Here is a 12,990-nt window from a genome sequence, read left to right on the forward strand (position 1 = left end):
ATATAGTACAATAGAAAACAGTTGTTTTAAATTTGAACAATATTTCACAATATTACTGTTTTACTATATTTTTTATCAAAAATAAATTCAAAAATATCAAAAACATTAAAAAATCTTGCCGATCCTATGAACTGTATATATTATATTATATAGTATTGTGCCTACAATACATTCTGACATGTTCTAAACACAATACTGTAAAGGATTATTAAGGATTATAAGAATGTGATAATTAAAACAATACACCAAACATTCATTCAACAATCCTAAAAAGATTAGAAACAGTTCCCAGGACACAACTAGTATAAGGCCAGTTTAAAGTCCTCTTCAAACGGTTTAAAGTAAATATTGAATTCCTTTTCAATATAACAATCATTTAATATCTCAGAGCGATCATAATAAATCTCACTCAATTGGCTGTTAATCATGTAGCATTTATTACAGATGGCCACCAGAGGGAAACACTCACTTCTGGGAGGATAAATCGAGTCATGTTTGCTCCTTCAAAAATATCAAGAATACTTTATCATTCTTTTTTTTTGATAATCATTGATAATGCTGACTTGATTTGTTTTATAATAACGGTTATCATGATGATGATCATATTATACATAAGTAGGCAAATAAATGACAGCATTAGGCTACTGTAATGCAAAAATTACTAAATTAAACAGTAAATAACAAACAGTAAGCTACAATAAAAGGGAATAATTTTCATTCTCAAAAAATAATCGTCAGATTGGTTTAATTTAATTATTAGGAATTTTTAATTAGGATGATAAAGACTTCTCTGGATTTATTTTACTCAACAGTTACATTTTTGTTGATTTTTAGGTTGTATAGCCTATAAAATCACCCCTTCCAACACCCACCACAGACAAATATCAGTGGAGGGGAACTTGTAAAATGTGTAAATAATTTGGGTGTTAGTTCTCGGAATTATCCTCATGCACAACTCAATGTGCAGTGTTTTCATCAAAGCTCCGCCCCGTAATAACTCCGCGATAACAAGTAGTTCCATATATAACTCGTTTTCATTAAATAAGGTCGCATCTTGAGGATTTTTTTCATTGCTGTATACATTGTCATTCAGTCATATGTTAGCAGAATAACTAAGAAGAGACGTTTGTGATCTCTTCATCTTTCTGCGTCAGGCAAATTTGGCGCGAACGGCGCAAGGATTTAAGGGAGGTGGAAAAAAAACAATCCGTAGTATTAAAGCCCGCGGGAGCAGCTGTTCGAAATCTTGCAGTAAATGACAAGCAGCCGCTCGGCTCGGGTGCTACATTCGCAGAAGTGCGCAGGGTGAGCGGCTCGACCCACTCCCACTTTGGACTTACTTTAACTTGATACTTCACACTCACTGACATCTGACCATATTGACCGTTTTCATTCAGTTTCACCACAGCTACGGTAAGTCCTTCTGAATTACCATTTATAGACTGTTTTCATTTATTTCTATTTTTGGTCATTCATCTTTTTTAGACCATAACAAATAATCTGTGAATTTAGACATTTTAATATGTTTAAGTTATATGACTTGTCTTCTGCTTAATCATTTCTTAACACGTAACACGTCCAGTAAGTTGATGAGATAAGACAACAGTACTTCTGAAGGTTTTAATAAGATGAATCACTATGTTTAAAGGGCAAGATCTTAATCACGCTTTCTTCTTTACAGGCACTCACCATGCCGCTGAGTTCAAGTATGGCGAGTAAAAATTATGATTACGACTACGATTCATACCAGCCCTATTTCTATTTCGACAACGAAGAGGAGGATTTCTATAACCACCAACACGGACAACCACCGGCGCCCAGTGAGGATATATGGAAGAAATTTGAACTGCTACCCACTCCACCCCTCTCCCCGAGCCGGCGTCCCTCTCTGTCAGACCCCTTCCCCTCCACTGCCGAACAGCTGGAGATGGTTTCGGAGTTTCTGGGGGACGACGTGGTCAACCACAGTATTATTTGCGATGCGGACTATTCCCAGTCTTTTCTGAAGTCAATTATCATTCAGGACTGTATGTGGAGCGGGTTCTCTGCTGCTGCTAAGCTGGAAAAGGTGGTCTCGGAGAGGCTTGCGTCGCTGCAGGCGGCGAGGAAAGAGTCTTCCAGGAGTGACTCAACGGACGGCTGTCGGTCCACCCCCAACGTCAGCTACCTTCAGGACATGAGCACCCCTACCTCGCAGTGCATTGACCCGTCTGTAGTGTTTCCCTTTCCATTGACTGACAGCTCAAAGCCGTGCAAGCCGTCGTCCACACCGACTTTCACAACACTGACCCTGGATACTCCCCCAAACAGTGGGATTAGCAGCAGCAGTGACAGCGATTCCGGTGAGTAATAGTTTTGACGCTTCTTACTTATTGTACTAATTTGATGGGTCAGCTTACATTTTGACAAGTTTTATTCATTATTTTGAGCTGTCATTTGTTGCTTATTAATGGCTTTTAAGAGTAAGATATGATCATTTAGATTCGTGGTGGTTAAAGCGTTAATCATGGGTTGTAGCGTCAATTACGTAAGGAGACGCTCCCACCTACGCTAGGTTGTCTAGTATGTATGAATAAGCATGCAGAGCTGCAAATTGACGTGTTTTTTTTTTTTTTTTACATTTTAATCCGAATAGATGACGAAGAGGAGGAGGAAATCGACGTTGTCACGGTGGAAAAGAGAAAGTCTGTGAAGAAGTCTGACGCGAACGCAACGCATCAAAGCCCCGTCGTCCTCAAGCGGTGTCACGTTAATATTCACCAACACAATTACGCCGCCCAGCCATCCACGCGGAACGAGCAGCCTGCAGTCAAACGGATTAAATTCGAGAGCCACATCCGGGTGTTTAAACAAATTAGCCACAGCCGAAAATGTGCGAGTCCCAGGACGTCGGACTCAGAGGATAACGATAAAAGGAGGACTCATAACGTGCTCGAGCGGCAACGGCGGAATGAGCTCAAGATGAGTTTCTTCGCGCTGAGAGACGTCATTCCTGACGTGGCGAACAACGAGAAAGCTGCCAAAGTGGTGATACTCAAGAAGGCGACTGAGTGCATAGATAGCATGCAAGAAGATGAACAAAAACTGATCTCACTTAAAGAGCAATTAAGGAGAAAATGTGAACATTTGAAACAGAGACTTGAGCAGTTAAGCAACTCTTAAATTGCTTGGACTTAATTTAGGGACTGGACTTGTTTTAAGCATCCTTGTATGGTTATGCCCTAAGTCAATACAAGGTCTTGAGGGTGTGGCAAGTAGTAAGCAAGCAATCTGACATTGATTTATACAAGTACACTGCCTCAATTTGAGAATAACGGAGGTTGGATTTATTTGTATTTAATTTTATTTTTTAGTAATAAAATGGTCTGCGGTTTCACTTACTGTTGGCCTTAACTTAATGTTTTGTTTTTGTAAGTTTTGTACATATTGCACATATGTATTCATTATGCTGTTGATTTTTTTTGAATTATAAAATGCATTTCTCTATAAAAGTTTTTTGGCTAATCATGTCTTCAATGTGGACTCATTGCTTTTGCCTTTACCAGTCTCATGATGACCCACTTCAAAGCCTTCATTAGGTAATCCATTAAGATGGTTCCGTCATGCACCGATCCAATGTTTAATTGATTTGGCCTACTGCCAATGTACATGACTCTTGTTTTGCACATAATTTACTTTGGAAATGCCATCATCTGTTTGTCAGTTTAGGATGACTAATGCTTGTCAGAACTACATTCTCTATTTAAAAGCATCAAAACCAGTGCCTTTTGTAAAGCCACATAGGTTGAGTCACATGTCTACATATTGATTTAGTTATCTACTGTTCATGCTCTTGGCTACACTGGCTCAAATACAAAAAGTTTACAGTGGTTTGGCTTTAGGCTATCACATTTTATTCCACAAGAAAACAAAGATGTGTATTATCTCCCTCTATACGTTTTACTACAAAGCAGATTTTTTTTTTTTTGATTTTTTGTATGTAAAAAGTTTAGAGATTTAACTTTCTAAGAAGAGCTTTGACACGCCTGCTGCAAAAAAGATGCCGCCTTCCCTTTAGTGGAGCAGTTGTGAAGACCATGTTGGTATTCATGGGTTTCATCCGGTCCCTTTCCACAGGTGTATAAAATCAAGCACCTAGATTATGAATGCAGACTGCATTGTGCTTGATTAATACACCTGTGGAAAGGGACCTGATGAAATCCATGAATAGGGAATCTTATAGGAAAACTAGCTCTTGCCCTCCCCTTCAACTCACAAGTGCCATTTTTCTTAAAAGTGTCTATGGTTTGGTAGATAGTATACATAAGGGATGGGCAATGTCAGTCATGGAGTGCCGCTGTCCTGCATGGTTTAGTGCCAACCCTAATCAAACATTTGAACAAGCTAATCAATGTCTTGAGGATTACTAAGGCTACAGGCAGGTGAGTTTATTTTAAAAAACAATTATCATGATTACTTGGAGCTAAACTCTGCAGGACAGCGGCACTCCAGGACCGATGTTGCCAATCCCTGGCATACATTCTCCTTTTCATAGCCAGATTGAACTTTTCTTTATTTTCTCTGATATAATTTTCTTGTCCTGCAACCTGGATGTTGGAACTTTTAAGGAAACCATTCTGGATGCATTTTCTCTCTCGCACACATGCCAAAACACCTTATCTGCTCACTCTTATCAAAATACTCTAATGGTGAATGATATAACCAAATGCATACAAATAAAAACATGCTCCAGTTTGTCAGGCATCCTCTAATGAACCTCTTACTTAGAGCACAAACATTCAAAGGTAAACACTGTCATGTGATTTCATTTGATGGTCTGCATTGTCATTCTGTTTCACAATCATTTCCAGCAAAAACATCATGAGCGTTGCATTCTTTACGGTAGATAAGTGTTCTGTTATCCACCCTGGATCCATGTGGTGGAAAAAAACAAGAAATGTGCAGAAGAGTCCAGAATAAGTGAAATCTGACGTCTTGTCCGAGACAGGTAGAGACATAGGGTCAAATACTGTGGAATTCACGATCAATATTAGGATGATAATGCAGCTAAATAGACAATATAGTACAGCTTTACGCGCCACAAATTAATTCGTAATTGTTTGATGTAGTATTGAAGTTTTCGCGCGGTGACGTCAAGCCCTGATCTGACTCTATGCAAAGCGGCCACGATGCGCGTGCTGCTGCTGCTGTGAGCACATGGAGGAGAGTGAGAGGACGCACACTTAGCAGCCTGGCTAATGTAGCCTGCCGTGGAGCGCAAAATATTTGGAAATGAAGTACATTTCAGATCTGGAAAGTGAACTGGCTTGCCTAAGGCGTCCAGAATGGTAAGATTCTTCTCCATTGTTGCGCTTAAGATGCATCCAGCAGTCGTGAAACAAAAACGTAGCTTTAGCGCAACGAAATGTGTTTATGTTTTGTGCCACAGGTGCTATAGACTAGAGTAATCAATATAGATTTGAATAGGAAACTATTTTTTTATTATTAGTAGGCCTACCATTTTTATTATTATACATTAATTTAGGGCAGTTTACTTTGCATGTGAATGAGCAGTGATTTATTCAGATTTGTCAGAGCTTCTTGATTTAATGCAACATGTTGACATTGCAGTTTACAAATAACTTTCAGCATGTTAACATAGCATTAATGCGACCGTTTTTTATACAATTTTGATGTTACCTATTAAAAATATTCAGTTGATTACAGCTTTATAGATTTTATATAGAATTTGTGTTTAGTTATCTGCCTTCTTGAACTGGTTATGAAAGCTACTGTACTACAGTACACTCTCTCATGATTTAGTAAAAATAAGCATAATTTGCTAAAAGGTTAAAGTGTTGCCAAAATGGAAGATTTTCTTCCATGTGTTTTGTGCATATTCTATAAATGACCATATTTTTAAATGCAATCAGGCAAGCAGGTCCATTGATAATTTTATGGTATGATAAATGCAATGTACTATTAAATGACTTTAACAGAATAGGGCCACACACATTTTAGTCAGCTTTGCAGATTTATTCTTAATTTGCAGGTCTTGTCACTGTGTAAGCAGTGCCCGTCTTCCCTCAGTACAGCGTGTTGACAGAGTTCATAAATAATTTTCTGAATGAGAGACTGAGGCGCTCATTCTATCATTGGATTTAGGACTACCTTGTAAGAAATTTACGATCTGGACGCAGGTGGTGGACGGTCATGAAGAGGAGGTTCCCTCTACCATGATGTGATGTCATATTAAGTCACTATATGGTCCTACCACAGACTGTCGACTGTAGAAATATGAATGGAAGAAATAATCGTTAGTTGCAGCCCTAGAGAAATTATAATTCTTTACAAACAGCAACTTTAGAATTGTCATTCCAAACCTGAATGCAGTCATTTCTTCTGGGGAACATGTTTGTTGTCCATGCAGTGAAAGTCAATATAGGGTCCAGTGTTGTTTAGGAACCCATTGAATTTCTTTACATGGACAAACATTTATTTTGTTTTCTGCTGAAGAAAGTAAGTCATATAAGTCACCAAAGTGCTGTACATTACGAGTTAATAAAGCAATAATAAAACAAATAAGAACAAAAACAAAGACAACAACAAACAATAAAATATCCATTAAAAAGTTAAAACGCAAGAGAGAACAGGTATGACTTTAAGCGGCATTTGAAGGTATCTAACCTCAAAAGGCAAGTTGTTCCATTATGTAAATGTACAATAAATGTAAATGGCAGAATTTTCATTTTTATGTCAACTATCCCTTTTAAAGGATGGCTCTTGTAGGTCTGCTGACACTTCCAAACGTGCATTGCATTCTTTAACTAATGCAGGAACATTGTGCAGATCTGTAAATTAAAAGAACTGTGCTTGTTCCATACCTTTAACATGTTCCCTGAGAGCAGACCTGACTCAATCAGATGGCTTAGATTTCAGTCTGTTACATTGCGGTTCAATGGCCGCTATGATTGAGTGCTTTATTCATGGACCTCCTTTTCAATGCAACTGAAATTTTCAGTTTAGGGTGATGTCTGTTGGATGGTTTGGTACCTCAGGTCAGCTGTTGACCTGAGGTCTAGTGGACGACCGTATTTACAGGGAAGGTCTAAATGGTGCAGCACCCTCAAGACTGTTGACAGACACATCATTTGTCTCTCATATAAACTATACTGCTGACTTCATTATTTATTGGTCATGAAGCATGGATTCAGATGCACCTAGGGAGATGTAGCAGCTGGTGGAGCATGCAGAAATGATTGCTGCAGCAATATGGCTGAATTAGTTTTGATTAGATGAGCGCGAATGTTGAACTGAATGCGCTGGATGGCACTTTGTTGAAGTTAATGATCCAGAAACCAAGCTGGCTGGTTGTTCTCCCATATGGGAACACAAGTTTACTGTTTGGTTAAGGGCATCACATTTTTATCTGATCCCGTTATATAGCCTCATATATGGGTTTTCAGCAGTTAAATTGAGGTTATTGTTATGTAGAGGTTTGCATAAGCCAAAACCTCTTGAAATGACCAGAACTGCATGGCTCCCAAATTAAAAGAAATGACTTGGAAATTATTGGGTAAAATGATTAAAATAAATGCCTTAATTAGATGATAAATTACAGTATTATTTAGTAAAGATGGTTGCAAGATTTGATGCTGTCACTGTAGTGATCCTGATTGTAGTTGTGCCATATCACTCTTAATATATTTTTTGCAATAATTTTGCAAAACAAAAGCCAATAATGTTTTTTTTCAGAAATGTTTAATCATTGGTTATTTTTAATGAATATTTTTATTTAGATCACCATTTCATTGCAGCAAATTCAAAACAATTTTAAATATGTATCTTTAATTATAAGTAAAAGTTCCAGATTTATTTAGAATCACACACAAAAAAATCATGGTTCAGTGAGGGAGTCAGTTGAGAGAACTCGGTTATGGATGATTCACTGCTACTTCATGAGTGTTTTGTGAATCTTTTTTGTTTTTGACTGACTCATTAAAAATATCCTGACATTTTATCAGACAGCAGACGTCTATTGTGAAATCATAATTGAAACGTTATGATGTTCGTCAGTCATGAAAGTCAGGCTGTGGTTAAGGTCACTCAACCGTGGCCGGAACTCATGTTCTCTTTCATTTACATAACCTGACACTGTGTGTTTGTCTCAATAACAAAGCCCAGAGAAATCTTTATTTAAACTCTGTGTACCCCTGGAGTGACTGTTGTAATTGCCTGTTGCAGTTGGTCCAGTTTTGGCTCTTAGCACTGATGTTTAAACGATGAGTGTGAGGCTGACATGGTGCTAATGTCACTGAGTCTCATCCTGTCCTTCTCACACATGGGGGTCATCAGGGGCACTGGCAGCTTCCCAAATACTGAGAGAAGCAGCTCTGCTCTTTTTCTCGTTCTCTCTCTCGGTCTGTGATACTGCAGCATGCAGTGGCTCTTTAGGGATTGATATGAAACTCAATCTTCAGTAGCAGCTTCCATAAGAGGATCTGATATTTAGACAAGTGCTCAGCTGTTATGTGTTGTATTACATGGTTTGTAAAAGATGTCCAAGTGCTGAGTTGTCCTATCCTATTGCTCTTGCTAACCCATCACCTAGTTCTGTGATTCTCAACCAAATATGGATCACAGATCTCTTCCACTAGGGTCGTGGATGGCAGGGAAAAATCAACGCAGTATTCAAAATAAAATGTGGCTAACTTATTCTGAGTACCGGTATTTATATAAAAATGCAAAGAGTATATTCTGAATGGTATAATAAAAAGGATTATAGCATTTGATTTTCTGTAAGTGTTTCTAAAATATCAGAGGATACAATAAACTTGTCAAAGTCTACAACTCTACCAATAAATAAAACATTACAGTGTATAGAACATCAGAATATCCTATTTATAGGAAAATATCACATACCTAGGAATACGCATCTATCTGAATATGCCATTATCTCTTATAGGAAGAGTCGCTACAATAAAAATGTCAATATTAGGAAAAATGAACTACATATTTACAATGATTCCTATCCAACCCACTAAGAAATGGTTCGGCACATTAAATAACAAGATAAATAATTTTTACTGGAATAATAAAAATCCTAGAATAAGTATCAACACATTACAGAAAAACAAAGACATGGGAGAATTAGGGGCATCCGACTTTCACTATTATTATCTAGCTGCACAATTACAATTTCTCTGCAAATGGATAAACGGTAATCATCTCCATAACCCATGGTTGGATTTAGAACAAGCTGAATGTAAAAAGATTCCATTATCTGACCATTACATTACTGATGTAATTAAAGTTCATAATATATACAACAACATGACAATTCGTACAACATATAATTAGTCTGGTGGAAAAATCCATAAAATAACTCCTAATCCAGTAACACCACAGTCCTTCTCTCCTATATGGCATAACACGGATTTCATTATTAATAAATCTCCACTTATTAATAAAAAATGGAAAATTGCTGGCATCACACATTTCTGTCATAACATCACATCATCTGTTGTTGGATAACAATTTAATACATTTTTTAGAATTGATACAAAAATATAATTTAGGTAAAGATCAGTATTTTACTACATAAAAATTAATTGTGCTCTTAGAACTAAGATTGGCAAACTTCTTCCTAAAACTTGGCTTCTCATTGAGAACAAAAAATCAGCAACTCTAAAAAATAACTAGCCAAATTATACACTAAGTAAGTGTATCATTTACTTAGTTTATTTACCTCCGCTTCGCGTCGGGGTCCTGATCAGCCTGTCGGGGTTGTATTCGCTATAACAACCGCCTCGCACTACATTATCCCGCTTATTACATGGCTACCTACCAAATAAATCAATAATTTGACACAAAATATTGATTTAAAAAGGAGTTTATTGATTTAAAAATGATTGCATTACTTCCGCTAAAGAAAATAGTCCGTTCCGTCTCTACAGTTAGAATCCTGCGTCCATAGCAAGGCTCTGTTTTTCATGGCAACGGTGTGTTATCCTTAGCAGCGATCTGCTATCAAGAAATAACAGTCCGCATTCTACATTAGAGTTCAACCAAGCCATGTAATAATTCAAAATATTCAATACCTATTAAACAGGTATTGTTTAACCCCTACTCTGTCTTCTGCCCCCCCTTCTTTCTCACTCCTCCGCAGTCTTCTCTACTCTGCTCCCCCTTTCCCTTTGGAAAAGAGAGAGGTCATTACAGGATCACATTGCCAATGGGTCTGTAGACCAGGAATGGACTGAATAAGGTATGATACCCGGCTTGAAGCACATACCTTACGACCACAGCTGGTGGGTCGCTCTTAATAATATCCAAGCACCAAAGGCATAGACGCAACCGGGTCATGCACCAATGATCTGGAAGGTCCTGCCAAGGTGTTTTGGCAGGCCCTTCCTAGACATCTAGTGGGAATAGCATTTCCACATTCCAATGAAATGTGCATATACAGAAGGAAATCGATCAAACCAGTGAATGGCCATTCAAAAATGGCATCAAATTGGAAATGTGTGTGTGTGTATTTATATGTATTGCTCTGTAATAAAAAAAATAAAAAAATGCAAATGATCTCGATGTTAATGCTGAATCATTCCTTGAAGGAAGGAAATGATCAGATGGCACATATTTTATATCTCAGCGTTTTACGAGCATTTTATGGATCAGATAGCAATTCTTAGAGTCCAGGTTCGTTCATCATGGCTGACTAAAGCAGTAGCTGCGGCAAAGTGAGTGGCCTTCCCTTTCATGTTATGGGACGGGTAGTGACTTAGGACTCAATGACTCTTCCGTGCAAGCCCTGTGTGTCCCCAGGGAGGCTTGAATTGCTCCGGCCGGCCCCTGCGTAAAGGAGAGGAGATAGCCAGCCATCTGGAGAATACGATACGATCACCATTGGTTCCTGCCATTTAAAGTGCCCCATCATCCCCCCACCAGCACATCTCCATTGGCCTTGACACGTTTTATGGCACGTTAGTCTTCAGCTGTCATATATTTTACGTTGTCTTGTTTTCTTTTGTTTGATTATACCTGGCTATGATAAACCATGCTCAAACATGGAATGAGAGAGCTCAGTAATGTGTCCTTTGTGGGTTGTATGTATTTCACTGTGCATGTATGTGTTGTGGTGTGCCTGTGTTTGTTAGGAGTATCATGTTCTTCTGCACACACACAGAAGGATGTATAGACATATCGCAATCAAACACAATGAATTATTCAAACGGGCTCATACTGTGTGCTGATTGGACAAGGCAAATAGACGCCACACAACAAATGTGAAACTTCATATTGAAAAAAATCAATTTTTATATACAAGCTCACTCTTTGTTCTCATATAACATCTGGCGAAATTAGAGGAACCAGTAAATGATACAGAGGAAATAAGGTTTTGCTGTCAATATTAAGCAACTTGTCTTGAAATATTTTCAGATCTATGGCTGAAAATAAAATTCTATCCTATTTTTTTCTAAATAAATAAAATAAAAAATCCGTAATTTTAAATGCTACAATCGAAACTTATAAATTCTCAGTGTCTTTAAAGAATAAATTAAAGTGAATGTTAGATGGCAAAAAAGTTATACAATTTTAGTTTAAGAGTCTTAGTACTTCAACATAAACTTATTTTATTTCAGTTAGTTGCCAAGGCAGCACTTTTTTCTAACATTTATATTGCATTTTATTTTATCAAATGTTTTGAATTATAACAACATCGCGAGCGACAAAGGTAATGAGCATATACAATGAACTATCCAATATCATTTGATATTGAAATTCAAATAACGGCCAACAACTTCTATAGTACGAATATATTTTGAAATCCTAATTGTTTTGGCATTGAGCTTGAAGGATTTTTACATTTACATTCAAATGGTGAACAGAAGTGAGTGTGTCAAATTCAGATTGAATGTCTCTTGACTTGATTTACCTAGATGTCCTGTGGTGGAGGGCGAGAGAGTTTGAAAGGTGTTAGTTTAACTGGCATGGAGCTTTCCAGAACAGATGGGACAGTAGTTGGAGATGACATGTTCTACTATGATGGTTTTAATGCCCTCTTGAGTCTTATGATGTAATGATGCTGAGCAGATGCCTGCACAGATCTTGATGTTAGAAAAAACCATGAAGTGTGTTCTCAGCTGCCAAAGGTCAAGAGCTCACCGTGACATGAGTGGATGCTTGACTGAGTAATACATTTACCCTAGAGTTTATCTGGAGAATCTAAGGATGTCGTAAGTATACGTAGGGGGTCTTATTTAAAATGTATTTCTAAATAAGGGTTCTTGCATTGGCTACATGGTAATTAGTCAGTCTTTTCTTCCTTGTGACACAAAAGCAACACCATGAGGGTGTTAAAACAATAAACTATAGATGTAGGGCAATACAAAACAACAGTTAAGGCTGTTAGAGGACAGCTGGCCAAACAGTTTCCTCTACTTCCCCTTATCCGGCTCAGGAGGAAATGTCTAGTAATAGTTCCTGATAGATATTATGCACTGAAGCTAATGCTTTCAAGGTTAGATAAATGTGATGCTGCTTAATAATATTAGTATGATATTTAATTTTGAATGATGCAGTGCCATCATGTTGAGTATGATAAAGAGATCCAGCTAGCATAGAAGCTGCACAGTTAAAAGCTGTTTTAATGTAAGCTAGAATAAATGTGCCCTTTGAAATCTGCAATATAAATAAAGTGTACAAGTTTGAAATAATAATTCAGAATATAGGAGGAGTGACCTCTGGGATGCTGCTTCAATAGTTTAGAGTTTAGAGTTATAAATAGTGGATTTGAATGATTGGTTGGGCATTACAAGACAGTTGGGTGTTTGTTGTCTGAAACAGATTTCTGCTTATTTCAAAGTAACGTTAGTTTGTTCTAATTGTTCTCGAGAAATTACTCTTTATAAGATGTACTCTTACAGGTTTATTAAAGTGGGAAATCTATCTATTTTCTAAATGCTAGTTATTTACTTTATTGTGAACAGTTCATCCATGCATAGGTTT

The 12,990-nt window shown here is 37.5% G+C and overlaps 1 protein-coding gene across 1 annotated transcript; it reads left to right on the forward strand.

The window, feature by feature from the left end:
- Positions 1-1,087: 1,087 nt before the first annotated feature.
- Positions 1,088-3,504, forward strand: mycb (MYC proto-oncogene, bHLH transcription factor b). The gene is made up of 3 exons (XM_082172703.1): positions 1,088-1,413; positions 1,682-2,342; positions 2,636-3,504. Exons 2-3 carry the CDS (start codon positions 1,691-1,693, stop codon positions 3,160-3,162), a joined length of 1,179 nt encoding a protein of 392 aa, XP_082028829.1. The 5' UTR covers positions 1,088-1,413; positions 1,682-1,690; the 3' UTR covers positions 3,163-3,504.
- Positions 3,505-12,990: the final 9,486 nt, after the last annotated feature.

The sequence above is a fragment of the Leuciscus leuciscus genome, assembly GCF_965113295.1.
Source record: "Leuciscus leuciscus genome assembly, chromosome: 6".
Taxonomy (NCBI): Eukaryota; Metazoa; Chordata; class Actinopteri; order Cypriniformes; family Leuciscidae; genus Leuciscus; species Leuciscus leuciscus.

Excerpts from the sequence above, each read along its gene's own strand:
- mycb (XM_082172703.1), top strand. The coding sequence starts at position 1,691 with ATGCCGCTGAGTTCAAGTATGGCGAGTAAAAATTATGATTACGACTAC. Across the intron at positions 2,343-2,635 it reads CAGCAGTGACAGCGATTCCG|ATGACGAAGAGGAGGAGGAA; the intron begins GTGAGTAATAGT and ends TAATCCGAATAG.